This window comes from Papio anubis, chromosome 12 (genome assembly GCF_008728515.1).
Source record: "Papio anubis isolate 15944 chromosome 12, Panubis1.0, whole genome shotgun sequence".
Classification (NCBI taxonomy): Eukaryota; Metazoa; Chordata; class Mammalia; order Primates; family Cercopithecidae; genus Papio; species Papio anubis.
In genome coordinates this window covers 115,927,571-115,949,654 of record NC_044987.1, presented here as the reverse complement: position 1 = coordinate 115,949,654, position 22,084 = coordinate 115,927,571, and the positions used below count along the sequence as shown (strand labels likewise).

Genomic DNA, 22,084 nt, shown 5'->3' with positions numbered 1-22,084 from the left:
TTTTTGTATTTTTAGTAGAGACAGGGTTTCACCGTGTTAGCCAGGATGGTCTCGATCTCCTGACTTCGTGATCCACTTGCCCCAGCCTCCCAAAGTGCAGGGATTACAGGCGTGAGCCACCGCTCTGGGCCCACACCCAGAAAATGTTTATATTTTGAATAGAGATGGGGTTTCAGTATGTTGGTCAGGCTGGTGGGTCTCCATTTCTTTTTTTTTTTTTTGAGACGGAGTCTTGCTCTGCCGCCCAGGCTGGAGTACAGTAGGGTGATCTCGGCTCACTGCAAGCTCCGCCTCTTGGGTTCACGCCATTCTCCTGCTTCAGTCTCCCGAGTAGCTGGGACTACAGGCGCCTGCCACCATGCCCGGCTAATTTTTTGTATTTTGTAGTAGAGACGGGGTTTCACCGTGTTAGCCAGGATGGTTTCCATCTCCTGACCTCGTGATCTGCCCGCCTCCACCTCCCAAAGTGCTGGAATTACAGGCGTGAGCCACCGTGCCCGGCTAATTTTGTATTTTTAGTAGAGACAGGGTTTCACCCTGTTGGCCAGGCTGATCTCGAACTCCTGACCTCAAGTGATTCACCTACCTCAGCCTCCCAAAGTGCTGGGATTATGGGCGTGGACCACCACGCCCAGCTGTATCTCCATCTTATTTATTTATTTATTTATTTATTTATGAGACGGAGTCTTGCTCTGTCGCCCAGGCTGGAGTGCAGTGGTGCGAACTTGGCTCACTGCAACCTCCGCCTCCTGGGTTCAAGTGATTCTCCCGCCTCAGCCTCCTGAGTAGCTGGGATTACAAGCGCCTGCCACCACACTCAGCTAATTTTTGTATTTTGAATAGAGATGGGGTTTAGTATGTTGGCCAGGCTGGTGGGTCTCCATCTTTTCTGTTTGTTTGTTTGTTTTTGAGACGGTGTGTCGCTCTGTTGGCCAGGTTGGAGTGCAGCAGCACCATCTAGGCTCACTGCAAGCTCCGCCTTCCGGGTTCACGCCATTCTCCTGCCTCAGCCTTCCGAGTAGCTGGGGACTACAGGTGCCCACCACCACGCCCAGATAATTTTTGTGTTTTTAGTAGAGACGGGGTTTCACCACGTGTGCCAGGCTGGTCTCCAACTCCTGACCTCAGGTGATCCACCCCCTTGGCCTCTTAAAGTGCTGGGATTTACAGGCGTGAGTCACAGAGCCCGGCCACGCCATTTAATCTCTCCAAGCCTCGGTTCCTCCACTGTACGATGGGGATAGCACCTACTTCAGAGATTGCTACTCCGAATAAAAGGAGCTGGCGTGTCGTATAACAAGCGTAACCTATAACACGCATGTGATAGAGGTTACTGACTAGCTTTAGCCTCAGGCCAGCAGCCTCCCGCTCTCCCTACCCCGCGCGCCCCACGTGCCTCCTGTAAACAAGAGAGCGCGCAGGCGCCCCAAGCCAGCGCCCATTGGTCGGCGCGCGGTCGCCCCGCGGGAGGGAGGACTCAGGCCCGGCTTGCAGCTGGCTCTGTACCCGGTCGGTCGGTGGCGCGTCTGTTGGGTCCGCGCGTCCGGGCAGCCGGCTTTGCCCTCGCCATGGCGCCCTGGCTGCAGCTGCTGTCGTTGCTGGGGCTGCTCCCGGGCGCAGTGGCCGCCCCCGCCCAGCCCCAAGCCGCCAGCTTTCAGGCCTGGGGGCCGCCGTCCCCGGAGCTGCTGGCGCCCACCCGCTTCGCGCTGGACATGTTCAATCGCGGCCGGGCTGCGGGGACGCGGGCCGTGCTGGGCCTTGTGCGCGGCCGCGTCCGCCGGGTGAGAACGCGCCGGGGGCGGGGGCGCCGGGCCCGGGTCCGAGGGATAGGAACTTTGACCTAACCTTGGGATGGGGCCTGCCCGCTGGACGAACCGATCTCTGGTGGTGGGGAACAGGCAGCACCGCACGGGCGGGGCCGTGGGCGCCATGAAGGGCCGACCGTGCCCGCCTCACCTGCCCCTCTCTACAGGCGGGCCAGGGTTCGCTGTTCTCCCTGGAGGCGACCCTGGAGGAGCCACCCTGCAACGACCCCACGGTGTGCCGGCTCCCCGCGTCCAAGAAAACCCTGGTGAGTGAGGAGGCTCTTGGGATTCCCCGCCCCCTGGCTGAGTAAGGCAGCAGTTAGATTATGACGAGTTAGGTCAAGACGCAGGAATCTGATGCAGCCGATGCCCCACCTCGAGCCACTTCCCAGGCCCCGAGGGCCAGAAACCAGGATGCTCTGAAGGGGAGGATGTCCCGGTGCAGCTGTCCACTGTGATGGGGTGATTGCCTTAAGGGTGGCCCTCATCTGAAGAGCCTCCAGCTCCATCTTGCCCAGATCTTGCTCCCCAGATCCAGATCCAGGCCCCCAGAGCAGCTGCTTCCTCTCCCTCCAGCTCTGCAGCTTCGAAGTTCTGGATGAACTTGGAAAACACGTGCTGCTGCGGAAGGACTGTGGCCCGGTGGACACCAAGGTTCCAGGTGCTGGGAGAGCCCAAGGCTGCTGGGGAGCCCAAGTCAGCCTTCACTCAGGGCTCAATGATTTCTTCTCTGTCCCAACCCCATCCAGACAGCAGAAATGAGACTTTCAGCTCAGTCCTTTCCCTGTTGAATGAGGATCCCCTGCCCCAGGTGAGGAGCCCGTAGCTTGGGGAGCCAGCCACTCATCGCCCTCATCACCCTTCTCCTCCCTTCCCTCTGGAGTGGGTTTCCCTGGTTAGCCTAAAGACTGGTCTACCTATCCAGGACTTGCCTGTGAAGATGGCTTCAATCTTCAAGAACTTTGTCATTACGTATAACCGGACATATGAGTCAAAGGAAGGTGAGGACCCAGCCTTGGCTGTACCTGTTTCTATCAGAACAGGACTTTCCCCCCAACTTGGCACCTTGGTGTGGGGGAGGAGAAAGACAAGAGGCAGTGCAGCTGTTCAAGGACCCCGTAATTCCTGAGTTTTCCCTAAGCCTTGCTAGACTGGGCAGCTACCCTGAGTACCTGGTCCCTTCTCCCACCTTATCTTCCCGCTCAGAAGCCATGGGTTTTGGCCGGGTGCGGTGGCTCATGTCTGTAATTGCAGTACTTTGGGAGGCCGAGGCGGGCAAATCACCTGAGGTCTGGAGTTCAAGACCAGCCTGGCCAACATGGTGAAACCCCATCTCTACCAAAAAAAAAAGTACAAAAATTAGCCGGGCGTGGTGACGCATGCCTGTGTACCAGCTACTCGGGAGGCTGAGGCAGGAAAATCGCTTGAACCCAGGAGGCGGAGGTTGCAGTGAGCCAAGATTGCGCCATTACACTCCAGCACGGGTGACGAGTGAAAACTTGGTCTCAAAAAAAAAAAAAAAGCCATGCGTCTCCATCACTCTGGGCAAGGTGGGATGGGGCAGAGGCCGGATTTTTTGTGCTGGAGAGTCCTTGACAACACGGCCTTTCCCCACCACCTCTTGTGGGTAGTGTCCTTAAGACCCCATTTACTGCTTTTGCACCTGGGAAGTCATCACTTCAGTTTGGCCCCAAAAGTTGATCAGACCTCCCACTCCATCACTTGCATGTCTGGCCCCCACCCCTACCTACTCCGCGGGGAAACCCCTGCCAGCTAGCCCCAGTTGCCCCTCCGTTTATCTGCCTGGGGTCAAGCCCCTCCTCTTCTGCTCTTTGGTCCTCAGAAGCCCGGTGGCGCCTGTCCGTCTTTGTCAATAACATGGTGCGAGCACAGAAGATCCAGGCCTTGGACCGTGGCACAGCTCAGTATGGAGTCACCAAGTTCAGTGATCTCACAGGTAGGGATAGTGGCCAGAGTCCTCATGGAGCCAGGAAGAGATAGGACCTTGCTTGCAAGGCCTCTGGTCAGGTCTGGCTTAGAACACTTTTCTCCCTATGCCCTGCCCACCTTTGCCTGCAGAGGAGGAGTTCCGTACCATCTACCTGAATCCCCTCCTGAGAGAAGAGCCTGGCAACAAGATGAAGCAAGCCAAGTCTGTGGGTGACCTCGCCCCACCTGAATGGGACTGGAGGAGTAAGGGGGCTGTCACAAAAGTCAAGGACCAGGTTGGACCCCTAGAAGTGAGGGTGGGACATGGGCACTGCACTGGGGCTGGTGAAGGGATCCAGCTCTGACTCCACCCATCTCTTGTAGGGCATGTGTGGCTCCTGCTGGGCCTTCTCAGTCACAGGCAACGTGGAGGGCCAGTGGTTTCTGAACCAGGGGACCCTACTCTCCCTCTCTGAACAGGGTGAGCATCTCGCTCTACCCCTCTGTCCCCAGCCTAGCCCCTCAGGAGGGCTTCTTGGGACCAGCCTTCTGTCTCCTAGAGCTCTTGGACTGTGACAAGATGGACAAGGCCTGCATGGGCGGCTTGCCCTCCAACGCCTACTCGGCCATAAAGAATTTGGGTATGCATTAACGGGGTCAGGAGGGGCAACTGGAGCCACTTCTCCCTCTGCAAGAAGTTACTTTATGATGGGGGGAGATGTGAGCGTGAGAGTCACACAGAGCTAAGCTGAAGTCTTAATGCTGACCCAGCCAGGTGTGGTGGCTCATGCATGTAATTCCAACACTTTGGGAGGCCAACGTGGGAAGATCACTTAAGACCAGAAGTTCAGGACCAGGTTGGGCAACATAGCATGACCCCATCTCTACAAAAAATTAAAGACATTAGCCAGGCATGGTGGCTTGCATCTATAGTCTCAGCTACTTGGGAGGCTGAGGCAGGAGGATCGCTTGAGCCCAGGAGGTTGAGGCTACAGTGAGGCATGTTTGTGCCACTGTACTCCAGCCTGGGTGAAAGACTGCTGGGACGAGCCCTTGGTGAGGAGTCAGAAGTTGGAGCTGAGTTCTGTCTCTGCCACTTTTCTTGCTGGGTGCTGGTCCCTCCTCCCCATCTCTCCCAGCCTCAGATGTATCATTTCTAGAATGAAGACATTCCTCAGGGGGGATGGCCTGTGGCCTGGGGTGGACGAGGAATGTGAAACCTCATGTAGGGGGCGTAGTCCACTTCTGGCTGTGAATGGCAAATGGGAGCCCGCCCTTCTGTACTCACCCGCACCGTTCCCCAGGAGGGCTGGAGACAGAGGATGACTACAGCTACCGGGGCCACATGCAGGCCTGCAACTTCTCAGCAGAGAAGGCCAAGGTCTACATCAATGACTCCGTGGAGCTGAGCCAGAATGAGCAGAGTGAGTGAGGGGCGGGGTGAGGTGAGGCAAGGTGGGGCCAGGGCCTGGGTACCCACTGATGCCACCCTTTCCCATCTCAGAGCTGGCGGCCTGGCTGGCCAAGAGAGGCCCAATCTCCGTGGCCATCAATGCCTTTGGCATGCAGGTGAGGCCCTAGCACCACTGCCCCTGTCCCATCTCTTGTTGACCTCCCCGACCTCATCTTGGAGTTGATCCCCTACTCCTTCTCCACCTCCAGTTTTACCGCCATGGGATCTCCCGCCCTCTCCGGCCCCTCTGCAGCCCTTGGCTCATCGACCATGCGGTGTTGCTTGTGGGCTATGGCAACCGTGAGTTCCGCTGCCTATCCTGCATCCAGCCAGGCCACAGGCAGGGGTGGGACCACAGCATCTCAAGTCCTCTAGAGGGGAAATAGGGGGAATGCCTAGGAACCCTGTCCTTACCCGCTGCCTGGGCCATGGCCACACGGGCAGCATCTGTCCTGTCTGTGGAAGGGAAGCTGAGCTGTGCGAGGGTAAATATTGATGACCTGCAAGAGACGGGTGGGTGAGTGCTTCCTCCCTGCCCCAGGGCTTCTCCCTGAGGCTGGTAGGTGGGCCCCTTGCTTTCTGTTCTTTTCCTAGTCCTCGTCATACAGTAGGCCCAGTGCAAGTATTTGAAGGTGCAAAGTGATTAAGGCTCTGCCTGGAGAATTAAGGGCCCTGATCCTTGTGCTCTGCACTGCACCCCAGGCTCTGACATTCCCTTCTGGGCCATCAAGAACAGCTGGGGCACTGACTGGGGTGAGAAGGTGAGTCTTGCCGGCTTGGCCTCTGGCCCCCCAGCTGCCATCCTACCCTGGTGCCCTCACCAGCTCCCCCTCTCCCCCAGGGTTACTACTACTTGCATCGCGGGTCTGGGGCCTGTGGTGTGAACACCATGGCCAGCTCGGCGGTAGTGGACTGAGGAGGGGCCCCCAGCTCAGGACCTGGTGCTGATCAGAGTGGCCGCTGCTGCAGCCTGACGTGTCCAGGCCCCTCCCCGGGAGGTACAGCTGGCAGAGGGACAGGCACTGGGTACCTCAGGGTGAGCAGAGGGCACTGGGCTGGGGCACAGCCCCTGCTTCCCTGCACCCCACTCCCACCCTGAAGTTCTGCACCTGCACCTTTGTTGAATTGTGGTAGCTTAGGAGGATCTTGGGGTGAAGGGTGGTATCTTGGCAGTTAAAGCTGGGGCAAGAACTCTGGGCTCGGGTAATGAGCAGGAAGAAAATGTTCTGATCTTAAGCCCAGCTCTGTCCTGCCTCCGATTTCCTCTGTTTGATACTATAAATTTTCTGGTTCCCTTGGATTTAGGGATAGTGTCCCCTTCCACGTCCAGGAAACTTGTAACCAACCTTTTCTAACAGCAATAAAGATGTGTCCTGGTCCCTAGTGTGGTATGAATGCTCAGTCCCCGGGGGTGAGGAGGGAGGGCAGGACTTTTGGTGGGTCAAGGTGGGATAGCTGGTCCTGCCCAGGAGCCTGAGGGCCCAGCTTCTGCTTCAGGAACCAAAAGGAGATGGGGAGAGACCCACAGAGGGATCTTTATTTAGAAGCACTTGGCTGACTGTTCTCTCAGGCCCTTGCTCTGAGGGACGGATGGGATCATCCACAGGGTGCACCCTCTCTCCATCTTGCATAGAGAACCTCAGTGGTTGGGGTCAGAGGTCGCTCTCCCCATAGAGGGCACTGGAGAAGGCCACGTAGTCCAGGGCTCCAGCTGGGGCGCCGGATCCCTTGTAGGGCACCATACGGCGGATGCAGTACTCGGCCTGCTCGGCGGGGAGCTCGCGTCGCAGCTCCTCGGGGGTGATGTAGTTCTGGGGAGAAGAGGCGTTGAGGACCCACAGGTCCTATGCCCTGCCCCAGCCCCCCAGCCCCTCCACCACCTGGGACTCACCTTGTCTCCTGCCAGGATCTTGAAGGAGGCCACAACTTGCTCAGCCGTGTCAGTCTCGGCTGTCTCTCGGGTCATGAAGTCTATGAAGGCCTGGAAGGTCACCACCCCAGCTGCGTTGGGGTCCACCATGGTCATGATGCGAGCAAACTCCACTTCCCCCTGCAGAGATAGGGGCCAGGCACTATGCCCATGAGCACTAAAGCCAGGAGGGGTCCGGATGTCCCCTCCTGGGTACTGTCCAGCCTTGGCTAGCAGAGCCCCAGTAACAAGGGTGTTCCCTTCCTCCAGAGACCTTAGTCCTGGCTATAGGACGTCCTTTATGGTAGGCTGAAATCTGCATCCTACCTATAGCAGGAAGCAGATTTGCTCCCTGGTCCTGATTTTTTTTCCAGGGCCCTACCTGTTTCTGTAGTGCTGTTTCCCTACAGGTAAAAATGTTGCAAGCTCAGACTTTGGGTCCACACAGAACTGGGTCCAAGTGAGTTTACCTCCCTGAGCCTTGCTAGCCCCTGTGTGGATGTGATGAAGATGCAGGGGATGGTGTATGTGAAGATGGGAGGCGCACAGTAGGTGATCAGCACAGAGGAGGGGGTACTTTGGGACTCCTGGGAAGGGGCTGGGGGGCACTCACCAGGTCATAGCCCATGGAGATGAGGCAAGCTCGGAAGTCATCAGGCTCCATCATCCCATTCCTCTTCTGTAGGGGGTGTGTGGATATCAGGCTTGGTCTCCAGCCTCCACCAGCCCCCAAGTGTCTTACCCCACAGGGCCAGGCCCCTGCTGACCCGGTCAAAGTGGTTGAAGGATGCTCGGAACTCGTTGAGCTGCTCCTGGCTCAGCCCCTTGGCATCTCGGGTCAGTACCTGGTTCTCCACTTCATTGATGGTGCGGGCGATAGAGGTGAGCAGCTGCTCCCAGCCCACGCGGATGTGCTGGCAGTCAGGGACAGGCCACCGTCAGTGGGCGGCCAGTGCCTGGCCACTGGCTCTAGCTCCACATCCAGTCCACTGACCCTGGGCAAGTCCTCCCCCTCACTGGGCCTCCATCCCCATCTGGAGGCTCCACTGAGTAACCCCCAGCAGTCCTTCCTATCTTTTGATAACCAGCTATGGCCAATCCTGGCCTGGGTTTGGACTGCTTTGTGACTCTGGAAGGGTCACTTTCCATCGCTGGGTCTTAAGGGACCTGGCCAGGCTGAACTGGGGACCCTGCTGGGACATGCATGCTCTGTCCAGCTGTGGTCTCCCTGGGCCTCCTCAGCCAGCGCTGCCTCCCTTTTCTCCTGAGAGTTTGTGATCCCACCTCCATGCTGTAGACGGTGTGCTTATTGTCGAACACCAGGCTCTCCTGCAGCAGCTGGTGGTCACCCTCTAGCCGGTCAATGTTAGTCTTGTAGTTGATAATGTTCTGCTCCTGCTGCCGTAGCCCAGCCATCTGCTCCTCCAGAGAGCCGGCTAGCCCTGCTGCCAGCCGCCCCACTTCCTGCAGGGGTTCCCAGGCAGCATGAGGGCTCCCAACTCCCTGTGGCCCAGCCCTAGCCGCACCTCCCCAGGTTGGACCCACTGTCCCAGCCCTTACCTCCACCTTCGCCTGGATCCAGGGTCCAATGGCATTGGCCTGGGCCGCAAACTGTCGCCGGAGCCTCTCATTTACCTGCTGCCGTGCCAGCTCCTCCTGCAGTGTCTGATCACGGCTAGGCACCAGCTTTCGGACCTGAGAGGAGGGCGGTTATGCCAGAGCCAGCTCTGGGGGCTGGGAAATGGCCTTAGGGGAAATGGGCTCCAGCCCCTCAAACCTCAGCCCCTGTTGCTTTGAGCCAACTTGTCTGGGATATGCAAGAAAGCTCCTGGGCAAGTCACTAACCCTTGTGGGCTTCAGTTTTGTCATCGCAAAATGGGGCTGATGGCATCATTTATAACTAATATGGGTGGATTTATAAAAGATGTCCACACACAAGGCTTAATTCTACTTCACATCAATCCTGACAGGAGAATGCTGCTGTTACGGCTCATCATATACAGATGAGCCCAAGACAGACAAGGTGATTTATCCAGTCCCACGTGGAGTCTGGCAGACCCCAGATCTGAAGATGGACTTTATTCTCCATATCTTGGGCCACCTGAAGTTTCAGGGTGGTCAGAGTATGCAGGAGTGGGTGGGAGGAAGGCTACAGGTGGCACTGACCATATCCCACTTGGTGTTGATGTCCTGCGGGCTCAGGGTGATGTAGGGATTGGTGGAGCAGGGCCGCAGCCCATACGTCTGGCAGATCTTCTGGATCTCACCCTGGATGCCCATGATGGCGCCTCGCTCTCGGTCAGCCTCGGGCAACGTTGCCTTGAACTGATCATGCGCTGTCAGCAGGCTCTGGGGGTGACAGGCAGGAAGCGTCAACTGGTGTCCCCCACTTACCATAGGCAACAGAAAGGGCAGCAGTGTGCCCTGGGCCACCCAGCGGTCCTGAGAAGTCCTGACGCAAGAACCCCGGCCTCCTGTCTTCCAGCCCAGCACTCGGGAACTGGGGTTTTCTTCCCATCCCTTTGCCCTAGGAGCCTAAAGTTGTGGCTGGCAGAATTTGGGACCAGCTTCCCTGTCATCCCATCCATCCCCTGCAACCCTGGCACCCACCTGGGTCTCCTCCACAGAGTGTACCAGCCACACGTCCTGCAGGTCCTCCACGGCACCGTCCAGCCAGTTGTTGAAGGGTGCGGCCCGCCGGGCGAACTCCAGTTGAAGCTGATCGATGGTCTCCAGGAGCTTCTCCATCCGCTAGGGGTGGGGGGCATAGTGGGTCAGCAGCATGCCCAGCAGACCTGGCCTCACCCACCTACCCACCCCCAGCTGCCCGGCCCCCAGCCCCACCTCTAGCGCATCCCGCCTCTTCTGGGTCAGGGTGCCCAGGTTGTCCCACTGATCGCAGATGGCCTGGCAGCGGCTGTTCACTGAGGCTGCCTCATGGTAGTCCAGCTCACTGGGAGCGAGAAGTAGGGCGAGTTGGGGCCAGCCCCAGCCCAGATGTCCTAACTGCACTTCACCCGCGCCCCGGGTGGGGGTGAAGGTGTGCGGGAGCCAGGGCAGGTGGTGGGTAAAGCTGGGTGCTTTCCAAGAGGGGGCGGTCCCCGCGCATCCCTCTGTGTAGGTGGGCGCCCGCGCGTCCTTAGCTGCAGTCCATGGAGGTGCTTGGGTGGAGGGGCGGGTTCATGGGAGGGGGTGGCCAGCCCAAAGCTGATGGGGAGGGTTTGGGGCAGTAAGCCGGGTGAAGAGAGCGGACAGGTTAGAGGGCAGGCCACGAGTGGGACAGGTCAAACCCTAGTGGGAAGAGTGGTGGCAGCAGAACGGGGTCCGGAGATGGGGGTGGGGTTCCAGGAGGGGGCGGAGCGAATGGGACCTGGGTACCACGGCGGCGCGGTTACAGAAGAACTCGGGAGAGCCTGGGGTCTTGAGGAGGGAAATGGGGATCAGGGCGGGGCTCGCCGCCGGGGGCAGGGCCAGGGGTGTTGGGAGCGGGCCCCGCGAGGCCCCGCCTACTTGAGCTCCTGGGCCAACGCGGCAATGTGCTCCACGCGGTCCTGGTGCGCCGCCAGGTCGCTCTCAAAGGCCTCGTGGCGCCGCAGCAACGCCCGCACCTCCTGTAGCGAAGCCGAATCGTAGTCGCGCTGGCTCAGCATCTCCTCCTTCCCTGCTCGAAAAGAGGCCGGCTCCGGTCACCCAGTGGCGGCAGGGGCAGAGGTGCGGGCCGGGCTCTGTGACCACGAAGCCTCATCTGCTAAGGTGGCGATCACACCGGCCTAGCCCCTACTAGGGGTTTGCTCTGCGGCGTCGGTGTAATAACGTAGATGAAACTCCTCTTCCGTGGTGTGATCCGTAAACTATATCAGCGTCCCCTGAGCGAGCTACGACCAAGGGGCCTTTGGTACAGTTTTGGCGTAATTGGACCTTAAAATAGCTCTCAACGATTCTGTAACCCCCATGAGCCCCTGAACCGGCCTCCTTTGTTCATCACTAAAATCCTCGACAGAACACCGAATGGATGTCTCTATCCAGAGTAATATATTTGACTCGTGCAATATTTTAGCGTCAGGATACTTTGAGTATGACATGTGATGTTAGGGTGAGGAATGGACTCACCTTTGTACACCTGATACATATAAAATAAAATGCTAACTGATGAATTAATCAGAGCAGAAGACCAGAGCAGGGCTGGGGGTGAGGGGGAAGGCTGAGTTTATAGATAAACACCCGGGTGTGTGGTGGCTCATGCCTGTAATCCCAGCACTTTGGGAGGCTGAGGTGGGTGGATCGCTTGAGCCCAGGAGTTTGAGATCAGCCTGGGCAACAAAGTGAGAACCCATCTATACAAAAAATACAAAAAGTTAGCCTGGCGTGGTGGTGCACACCTGTGGTCCCAGCTCCTTGGGAGACTGAAGCAGGAGGATCACTTGATCCCAGGAGGCAGAGATTGTAGTGAGCCGAGATTTTACTAGCCTGGGGAATACAGCAAGACTCTGTCTCAAAAAACAAAACAAACTTTGGCCCACAGAGGGGCAGTGGCCCAAAGAGAGGCCCAGGTTGCACCACAGCAAGTCAGGGTGGGATTAGAAATCCAGTCTCCGGCTTCCCTGCAGAGCACCTACCCTTGTCCCGAGCATTTTGCCAAGAACCTCCCCTCCCGCCCCTGCACACCAATCTCCACCCCAGGAGACAGTCCAGCCCCGTGAGGTAGGTGTACCTACCCCGGGTCCAGGCTTCGTGCAGGGAGGCCTTCTGCCGGAACTTCTCGGCCAGGTGCTGGAGTCGCTGCAGGCGTCGGATCTCCGAGAGCAGCCAGTCTTCATAGCCCTTTTCCACCTGCTCCAGCCCCCGCCAGGCATTGGCGATGTCCTGTGGAGCAGGCAGGGGTGCCCTCCATCACTGCCCATTGTACAGATGGGGATACGGACCCGAAGTTCACCCAGGGAATGTGTGTAGAGCTCACCGAGACCAGCTTGCCCTCAGAGGGCATGAAGGCAGGCCGGTGGCTGAGCCGCAACTTGGTCTGCAGTGTGTTGAAGTTGATCTCCAGCTGGCACTTTTCTTGAACGCGGGGCGGCTTGTGCAGACGCCGATAGTCCCGAAAGTCCTCTAGCTTGCGCTGCATGGCACTCATGCTGGGCTCGCCCACACGGTTCTCCAGCCATGGGATGGTGCGGCGGATCCACTCCAGCAGCTGACAGGGCCAGGCAGGGGCAAAGCAGAGACCTCTGAGCTGACCTGCCCGGCTCACCCACCCCTCTCCACCGACACCCAGGCTGTGGCCAGAGGGTAGGTGGGGGTGACTTTGACAAATATGAAGGCAGAATGGGGTAGTCCTCATGAGTCAGAGAAGGAGTCAGATGGCTGATTTCTGAGTCCAGGGGCTAGTATAGGTTGGCACAGAGCAAAGGGCCATGTGACTACCTAAATACGAGTGAATGGATCAATGCAGGAGTAAATGGATGAATGATGAGTCAATCAATGACTGGCCAGGAGCTTGGGTTGGCAGAAGGGCAAGTGCTGGGTGGAGATGGACAGGAGGAGGCTTGGAGGAAGCCAGGGCTACTCTGAGCAGAGGGAGGCTCTGCAGGCCCACGCTTGGGGTTAGCAGGGTTGGGAGAGTCAGTAGGGCCGGGATGGGCAGAGCACAGTGGGAGCCCAGCCTCACCTCACTGGCAAGCTTCTCATACTCCTCCATCAGCTTCTCGTTTTCCTGGTTCACCGCCAGCACCTTGCAGATCCTGTTGGCAGCTGTCTCTGCCTATGGGGGTAGTTGGTAGAGGGCTGGCATTAAAGCAAGCTGCCTCTGTAAAGCCCTTAAAAAACAGAGCCCCCAGCTGGGCGTGGTGGCCCATGCCTGTAATCCCAACACTTTGGGAGGCTGAGGTGGGTAAGTTACTTGAGTCCAGGAGTTTGAGACCAGCCTAGGCAACATAATGAAACACCATCTCTACAAAAAATACAAAAATTAGCCAGGTGTGGTAGCATGTGCCTGTAGTCCCAGCTACTGGGGAGGCTGAGGCAGGAGGCTGAGGTCAAGGCAGCAACGAGCTGTGATCATGCCACTTCACTCCAGCCTGGGTGACAGAGTGAGACCCTGTCTCAAAAAACAAACAAAAAATAGGGAAAGGGATGGGGGGAGCACGGCTCCTAGGTAGGCAGGGAGTTTCCAAACCAGGGTCCTCTGGTCTTGCTGAGGACTGAGTGTGTGTAGCTGGGACAGTGGCACTCCCACCTGTGTGGTCTGGCGCCTCCAATGTTGGGCTGCAGCCAAGGTTGGGCCCTTGGGTCCGCAAGCCCAGGCAGTAGCAGTTGGGCCACCTTACCTGCTCAGCCCCGGCAAAGGCATGGTAGAAGCAGGACACATAGGTCATGATGGCCTTCTCATCCGGCTTTGGGGTGTTCACAATGTCTAGGGCAGGACAGCACGGTGTCTACTGGCCAAAGCCAGGGGTCCCTCCCTAGGGAGAGAACTCCCTCTGGGTGGGAGGGCTGGAAGTATCTAGTCATGGCCACCAGCAGCCAGTCACCCAAGCCCAGTGTCTTCTTTTCCTTGAAGCCCTCTCTCCTTACCCCAGGGCTCAGCAACTTCCCCACCTCCCCACCTTGGGGTGAGCAAAGTGTGAGGGAGTGGGTGGGTGAGTGTGATTGACCAGCCACCGTGGGCCTCGTGAGGGACTGGTCCACGCTGCCTCGTGCCTTGAACTATCCTATACCTCCCTCTGTCTGTCTGTCTTTCCCCAAGTCCACAGCTCCTCAGGGCAAGAAAAAGTTCTCCAGCAGTGCCCACACAGCCCAGGCATCACGCAAAGTAGATGCTCAGAAAGTGTTTGCTGCTTCAGTTGACTGTTGCCTTGCCTAAGCATGGGGAACACAGGGAGGACATGCCCCAGGGGAGCTGCCATTCTTGGGGGACCAACGTTATCCCAGGTAACCCAGGTAACTGGGATGTGAGGCAGAAGGTAGGGCCATTACATAGCGGAGAGGCGGGAGAGGCTGGTCCTCTTCAGGGGATGGGGCAGGGGACAAGATAGAGGACTGCTGGAGAAGGGGGACTGTGACCAGGGAGTGGGGTGGGGGCAGTCGGAGCATCCCAGGAGGAGGAAAGGGCCATGCAAAGGTGTGGAGGGTGCACCAGGCCCAGTGGTGAGGATGTGGGGTCCTCCCCTGGGCTAGCTCACTCGTACCTTCTGCATCCAACATCTTGGGGATGTCCAGGTACTTCTCTGCCACCTCGAAGGCAGTGTTCAGGTTGCCGATGGGGTCATCCTAGATGGGTGTGAGGGAGGAGGGTGAAAGGTCAGCTGCAGGCAGAGGCCGTGGGTGGGGGTGGTAGGGGTCTCTACCTTTCGCAGTTTGGCATAGTCGATGAGGTCGGGGCGGTGTCGGTGGATGAGGGCACAGAGGGCCAGGCCATCCTTCCAGCTGAACAGAGAGAAGAGGGGGGTCAGGCCTGGGTTCAAGCTGGGGCCCCATTCTCCCCTCGGCCCAGGAGCACCCCCCAGAAGGATAGCCTCATCTGTAAAACGGAGTAAAGCACAAACCCCTTAGCTTGGCGTTTGAGGCCCTTCATGACCGTATCTGGACCATCTCCTGCTGGCTCATCATGATTCTGTCACACACCCATGTTTAGGCCCAACCAGTTTCTAGATGTTTTTGGCCTCCAGCTTCCCTCTGGCTGGAATGGCCTTCCAGGGAAGTCTCAAACACTCCCTCCTCCAGGAGTTACTGGAACCTTCCTGGATTCAATTCCATTCCACTCAGCAGTTACTGAGCCCTCTTTTCAGACACTGTTCCAGGAACTGTGCTGTGACCTTTTCCTCCCCTGTGGCTTGTGACAGGGACCAGCTCAGTGCCCTTCACTGACCAGGGAGGGCTCCTCTGTATGCCCAGTGCCCCACAGAGGCCCAGACACATTTGGTAACCAGCTGACAGACCTGGTGTGGAAATTCTGCACGTTGACGTTGCGGTACGGTGCTGTCTTCCTCTGGCACCACAGAAGCAAGCCTTCCTTGGCCGAGGTTTCTGGGTGGGGAGGAGGTGGGAGAATTCATTGCGAAGGGGTCCAGGTCAGCCCTCTCACCCTACCTTTTTTTTTTTTTTCCTCCTGGAGACAGGGTCTTGCTATGTCATCCAACTGGAGTGCAGTGACACGATCATGGCTCACCACAGCCTCAACCTCCCAGGCTCAAGCGATCCTCCTACCTCAGCCTCCCTAGTATCTGGGACTATAGGCACATGCCACCATGGCCAGCTTTTTTTTTTTTTTTTTTTTTTGTATTTTTTGTAGAGATGGGGTTTCACCATGTTGTCCAGGCTGGTCTTGAACTCCTGGGCGATCCTTCAAGTGGTCTGCCTGCCTCGACCTCCCAAAGTGTGGGGATTACAGGCCCCAGCCACTGCACCTGGCCCCAACCTCCTTTCCCATTGCTCACCTTCCACAGAGATGTCCTGGATGGCGAAGCGAAGGATGATGGTCCAGATCATGCCCAGGGTCATCTTCAGGTTCCCGTCGACGATCTCTGCAGGGTAGGGGTCAGGGGACAGATTTGCCTGACACTCAAGGTCTGTGCTATCTGGCCTCCGCTCACCTTCCCCTCTGATCAGTCCTCTGGCCCTTGTCTCTCTTTTCAGGGCTGGTACCTAGTAGGTGGGCACCTTGCAGGTACTCAGTAAGCATCTCTTTTTCTTTTCTTTTCTTTATTATTATTTTCTGAGATGGAGTCTCCCTCTTTGCCTCAACTGGAGTGCAGTGGTGCAATCTCGGCTCACTGCAACCTCCGCCTCCTGGGTTCAAGCGATTCTCCTTCCTTGGCCTCCCTAGTAGCTGGGACTACAGGTGTGCACCACCAAACCTGCTTAATTTTTTGTATTTTTAGTAGAGATGGGGTTTTGCCACGTCGGCTTGACTGGTCTCGAACTCCTGACCTCAAATGATCCGCCCACCTCAGCCTCCCAAAGTGCTGGGATTACAGGCGTGAACCACTGCACCCAGCTGCATCTATTTTTTGGGGGGTGACAGAGTCTTGCTCTGTCACCCAGGCTGGAGTGCAGTGGTGTGATCTCAGCTTACTGCAAGCTCTGCCTCCCTGGTTTAAGCAATTCTTCTGCCTCAGCCTCCTGAGTAGCTGGGAATACAGGTGCATGCCACCAGGCTCAGCTAATTTTTGTATTTTTAGTAGAGATGGGTTTCACTGTATTGGCCAGGCTGATCTCGAACTCCTGACCTTGTGATCTGCTTGCATTGGCCTCCCAAAGTACTGGGGTTACAGGTGTAAGCCATCACCCCCGGCCCACATCTATTTTTTTGTTTAGTTGGTTGGTTTGGGGAATTTTTTTAGATGGAGTTTTCTCTGTGTGTGTGTGACAGAGTCTCTCTTGTCACCCAGGCTGGAGTGCAGTGGCACAATCTTGGCTAACTGCAACCTCCACCTCCCAGGTTCAAGGGATTCTCCTGCCTCAGCCTCCCGAATAGCTGGGATTACAGGTGTGCCCCACCATGCCCAGCAATTTTTTTTTTTTTTTGAGACGGAGTCTTGCTCTGTCGCCCAGGCTGGAGTGCAGTGGCGTGATCTCAGCTCACTGCAAACTCTGCCTCCCAGGTTCACGCCATTCTCCTGCCTCAGTCTCCCGAGTAGCTGGGATTACAGGCGCCTGCCACCATGGCCAGTTAATTATTTGTATTTTTAGAGGAGAGAGGGTTTCACTATGTTATCCTGGATGGTCTCAAACTCCTGACCTCGTGGTCCGCCCGCCTTGGCCTCCCAAAGTGCTGGGATTACAGGCGTGAGCCACTGCGCCTGGCCCATGCCCAGCAAATTTTTGTGTTTTTAGTATAGACAGGCTTTCACCATAGTGGCCAGGATGGTCTCGAACTCCTGACGTCAGGGTGATCCACTTGCCTTGGCCTCCCAAAGTGCTGAGATTACAGGCGTGAACCACTGTGCCTGGCCAAGATGGAGTTCTGCTACGTTGCCTAGGCTGATCTCCAACTTCTGGGCTCAAACAATCCTCCCACCTCAGTCTCCCAAGTAACTGAGACTACAGGCACGTGCTACCATGCCTTGCTTGTTATTTAGAAATTATTTCACTGAACTCTTACTAGGGTTCAGGGGCTGCGCTGGCAGTTTGGCATTTTTTTTTTTTTTTAGACGGAGTCTAGCTCTGTTGCCAGGCTGGAGTGCAGTGGCAGGATCTCGACTCACTGCAACCTCTGCCTACCGGGTTCAAGCGATTCTCCTGCCTTAGCCTCCTGAGTAGCTGGGATTACAGTCACGTGCTGCCACACCCAGCTAATTTTTGTATTTTGAGTAGAGACGGGGTTTCACCATGTAGGCCAGGATGGTCTCAATCTCCTGACCTTGTGAGCCCCACACCTTTGCCTCCCAAAGTGCTGGGATTAAGGTGTGAGCCACCACGCCTGGCTGGCTCTTTTTTTTTTTTTTTTTTTTCAGATGGAGTCTCTTGCTCTGTTACCCAGGCTGGGGTGCAGTGGCGCGATCTTGGCTCACTGCAACCTCCGCCTCCCAGGTTCATTCGATTCTTGTGCCTCAGTCTCCCAAGTAGCTGGGATTACAGGTGTGAGCCACCACCAGTTGATTTTTGTATTTTTAGTAGGGATGGGGTTTTGCCATGTTGGCCAGGCTGGTTTCAAACTCTTAGCCTCAAGTGGTCCACCCACCTCAGCCTCCCAAAATGCCGAGATTGCAGGCGGAAGCCACTGTGCCTGGTTGGTACATTGGCTCTTTACAGGCTCTCTTGCGAGGCAGGGATTATTCCCATTGATGAGATGAGGAAACTGAGGCCCACAGAGGTGATTTGCTGATGTCAAGAGAGGCCCCCGCGCCCTGCCCAGGACCCTTCCTGCCACCTCCTCACCTTCAGCACCAATGGACACCAGCTTAACCCCCTTGCTGGCAATGAAGTCCAGGGCCTTGTTAACGTTGGCGATTTTGTGGAAGCGCATCTTGCCTTTATCTGGCCTGGGCAGCCTCTCTCCTGGGTATAAGAGGAGAGGCCAAGGGCCAAAGGTCATGAGAGGCAGCAGAAGCCATTGTCCGCAAACTCTCCCCTCTCCACCAAGTCCCGTCCAACACTCTGCCACCCTATTCCCCCTGCTGTCCAGATGTTCCTGGGTCCCGGGGCTCAGGTGCACTGATTTGATATCCTCACCTGAAATGACCTCCAGGAGCAGCATGAGTTTGAGGCCATTGCGGAAATCGTCCTCGATGTTCTCAATCTGGGTGCCCGCTTTGCGCAGGTGTGAGTTGCACCAGGCAGTGAAGGTCTGGGGGCAGAGGACAGCACTCAGACCCTACGATCGGCTCTGGGGGATGTGGGGCACAGTCCTGTCTCCTCAGTCAGGGTAGGTCTCAGAGCCTTGTATTTCTGGATTCAAATCGCAGCTCAGCTCAGCCACTGACTTGCTGTGCATCCTGGGCCAGTCCCTTTCCCTCTCTGAGCTTTAGTTTTCCTGAGAGGGGAGAAATGGGGTCTGGGACCCATGCAGGTCCCAGTTCAGACTTGGGGCACCCGGCCACCAGCACTCTAGCCTTGGGGGTCTTGAACACGGGAGGACCCTTAGAAAATGTTAACCCATTCAAAGTGTGGGGCCCTCTGAGGTTTTGAACTACAGGAGCCAGTGCAGGGTGATATTGCCTTTCTGAAATCTGAAAACTCCTGGACTGAAGCACATCTGGCCCTCAGGGTTTTGCCTAAGGGACTGTCTCTGTGTTTCTATTTTTATCAGTTCTGACCTTCTAGGGTTGTTGTAAATTGGCCTCTGAGTAGACCCTAAGTGTGCAAGGACTCTGTGGGCTATTGGAGCATCAGCTGGCACTCAGGCCCAGCCTGATCTCATTTTGTTTTTTTAGAGAGAGACAGGGTCTTACTATGTTGCTCAGGTTTGTCTCAAGCTCCTGGGCTCAAGTGATCCTCCTGCCTTGGCTTCCCAAAGTGTTGGGATTACAGGCATAAGCCACCACATCTGGTCTGATCTCATTTCTGGGGATGACTGCCCACCCCTTCCCCAAGAGTCAGCCTCAGCCTCAGCCTCCATCTGAGATAGGAGGGATGGTACAGGGCTGTGTGTCTGTTGGCGATAGGGGTGACATCACACTTGGTACACAAGTTTCTGCCAACCTACCACCCTTCAGGTCCTGAATTCTGCCTTTCCATAGACTCCCTGGTAGAGTCAGGGTGGGCTCCAAGTCCAACTGAGCCACTCATGCTCTGTGATCCAGGGTCAGCCCCTTTCCCTCTTTAAGGCTTGGTCTCCCCATTTGTGTAATTAAAGGATCAAAATCTATGATATCTTAGTTCTTTCTTCGTCCAACCTGGCAGGATTCTTGGATTCAGAGCATCCCCATACCACAAAGACTCTTAATGAGAGTCTTTCCTGCCCTAAGGAAGCTCATAGCCCATCCAAGAGTCACGTTGGTCTGAGAAGCGCTGTAAGAGGTTGCCAAGGAGTTTATGGGAGGGAAGTTGGATCAGGGCGGGGGCCTCTTGGGGAAGGCAAGTATTTGATCAGAGTTGTGATGGGCAGGAATCATTCAGGAAGGGAAGGGCAGGCAAGGGCATTTCAGGCAGGGGCAATCATGCGGGCAAGTGCTCACTGGCTGTGAGAAACAGTTGCTACATTTGTCGGACTACAAGGATCTGGGCACTGCTGGAATGGAGCTGGGGTTGTTGGGGTATAAGTGGTGAGAGGCGGGCCGGAGGGGCAGCAGGGGCCAGGTCATGCGCGATCCTGGGTGCTAAGCTGGGGAGTTAAAATTTGATCCAGAGGGCAACAGGGAATCAGGGAAGCCTCAGGCAGGAGGGAGGTGGGCAGAACTGTCCATGCTGGTTGCAGAGTGGAGATGAATGGCTTGGCACGGCAAAAGGGAGAAATGAGGAGGCAGCCACTGGGACCAGGGCAAGAGAGGAAGGGTGTCAGTGAGGGGGACAAGGCAGGATCGGATGGATGAGACAGAAATGTTGGAATGTAAGCTCCCATGGCAGGGGCTTTATTTTGTCTGCTGCCAAATCCCAGTACTTAAAACAGTGCTGGCACATAGTAAGACATCATGTGGGCCAAGGCAGTGTGCTGCTCCAAGACTGTATGAAGGAAGCCCTTGGATAGAGGAGTCACTGGGGAGGAAGGGAGCACAGAGGAACAGGGAGGCGTCAGGGCTAAAGCTGAGCACGAGGATGTTTATTACCACCTTGCAATAAACAACGCTGGACTAGAAAGAAATGAGCCAAATGTCCAACTACAAGAGATGCTGATTGATATTCAGAGCCTGTATGCTGTGTAGCCATTGAATGAATGGATGAGATGGTGACTGCAAGTTGGGATGAACAGATGTTCCTGATAATTTGTTAGGTGACAAAGACAAGTTACAGACTGGCATGTGTCATATGAGGGGCATGCGGACCTGGATCTGGGAGAGGCCCGGGTGGGTGGGGGTAGGGATAGATGTTGCAGAATAGGTGGCAGCTGGAGCCAAGGACAGGGATGACATCACTGGGAAACTGCCGAACCTGGGACTGCAGCTGTGCTTGGAGACAGGTGCAGGGGGAGCCTAAGTGGAAGCCTGTCACCCAGGGCACCCCAGCCGACTCAGCGGAGCCTCTTGGCCCTTGGGGTCATCTCCTGTCATCTAACCCAGTGGAAGTGCTCTGATTCTAAATTCTAGGATTCTCAGATACTGCAAATTCCACCGAGTACCTGAGTACCCTGCCCTTTCCTGGAGTCATACAGTGTTGGCACACACTGAGCAGGGTCCAATGGCCTTATGGTGCCCTCCTGGTTACCGGCCTGCCACTCCCCAAAGTTTTCTCCCTCTGGCCCGGATCATTTTCTCTTTGGGAACCCAGGTGTCCTGCCCCCTCTACTTGGGAAAGTCTGGGAGTGAAAATAACTCAGGGAGGGAGGGGCCCTGAGTGCCTGATGGGCTGGGCCTGGGCAGCAGCTGCCCCTGTGCCCGTCTCCAGCGCCCCCGAGGTGCTGCCTCAGCACTACGTGTCCATCTGGCTGGAGAGTCAGGTTACTGCGTAAGGGGACCCAGGTCTTCCCTCCTCCTCGACCTATGGCCTTTTCAGCAGACTCAGGGCCCCATGCCTGGGGTATCTTGGGAAAGAATGGGGGTGGGGAAAGGGGTAAAGATCCTTAGGTTGCGGAGGTCCTGATGTCTGACAGTCTGTGATTTGGGGCCTGTCTGTGCTCCTTTTGGGGCTTCAGTTTCTTCAGTTGTTAAATGAGATACAGCGACTATGGACCCCACCCTGGAGACGAGGTGGGGTGGGGTCTGAGAGGACCCTTCTCACCACCCCCACACTCCCAAGTCCACTAGTTGCCTGGCTGCAAGCCCTTAAGGTGGGGTCTGGGAATATTTAACCAGAGAGTGGTGGGAGAAAGATTCTTCTTTCTGAACCCCCTGACTTGGATCTCCTGGGCTTTGCCCAGCCTGTTTTCACCAGCAGAAGTGGGGCAGTGGGTCCAGGGGACTGAACCCTGGTGGGGTGGGGACCCCAGAAACTCTCTTGTCATTTTAAACTCCTCTTGAGGGCTCCCAGCCCTCTCCTCCAGCCCTGGGGACAGCAGGCAGCTGATGGGCAGAGCCTGGGCTGGGGATTAGCACTCTAGGTTAAAGACAAGCTCTGCCCCTGCCCTGCTGAGATGCCCAGGATAAACCGCCCGGCCTCTCAGGCCTCGGTTTTGCTGTCAGGAAATGGGCGAGCACTCACTTTCCGCTGCTGCTTCTCCCAGGCCGGGTCCAGCAGCAGGTCGCGGTCCCAGTCCTCCTCCTGTTCCATGTACTCGCCGCCCCCGCCGCTGCCCGCGAAGGGCCCCTCCCTGGCCCCCAGACCCTCGGGCTGCATAACCATCATCATCTCGCTCGGGCTCCTGGCTTCGCTCCGCTCGGCGCGCTCTCGGACACCCGGGCCCGGTTAAGTAGGGCCCAGCCCAGCCCCAGATCGAATTCGCACTAAATATGGGGGAGGAGG

At 56.7% G+C, this 22,084-nt stretch overlaps 2 protein-coding genes across 2 annotated transcripts; one reads left to right on the top strand and one right to left on the bottom strand.

The window, feature by feature from the left end:
* The first annotated feature begins 1,445 nt into the window (after nt 1-1,445).
* CTSF (cathepsin F) lies at nt 1,446-6,570 on the top strand. Its single transcript, XM_009185581.4, is given in 14 exon segments — nt 1,446-1,781; nt 1,973-2,071; nt 2,382-2,486; nt 2,488-2,616; nt 2,731-2,806; nt 3,649-3,762; nt 3,885-4,030; nt 4,119-4,215; nt 4,295-4,375; nt 5,039-5,158; nt 5,239-5,303; nt 5,397-5,487; nt 5,890-5,948; nt 6,029-6,570. Coding segments are annotated over 14 exon segments (1,470 nt in total). The 5' UTR covers nt 1,446-1,568; the 3' UTR covers nt 6,104-6,570.
* A 133-nt stretch (nt 6,571-6,703) lies between these two features.
* Nucleotides 6,704-22,067, bottom strand: ACTN3 (actinin alpha 3). The gene is made up of 21 exons (XM_003909508.5): nt 21,824-22,067; nt 18,263-18,377; nt 17,969-18,088; nt 15,526-15,612; nt 15,028-15,115; nt 14,437-14,515; nt 14,278-14,359; nt 13,417-13,502; nt 12,759-12,851; nt 12,054-12,284; nt 11,812-11,959; nt 10,607-10,757; nt 9,941-10,049; nt 9,707-9,847; nt 9,263-9,445; nt 8,657-8,791; nt 8,381-8,560; nt 7,864-8,010; nt 7,710-7,775; nt 7,079-7,237; nt 6,704-6,998 (listed from the first exon to the last, which is right to left on the bottom strand). The coding sequence occupies exons 1-21, from the start codon at nt 21,968-21,970 to the stop codon at nt 6,840-6,842; spliced, it is 2,706 nt and encodes a 901-aa protein (XP_003909557.1). The 5' UTR covers nt 21,971-22,067; the 3' UTR covers nt 6,704-6,839.
* Between the last annotated feature and the right edge of the window lie 17 nt (nt 22,068-22,084).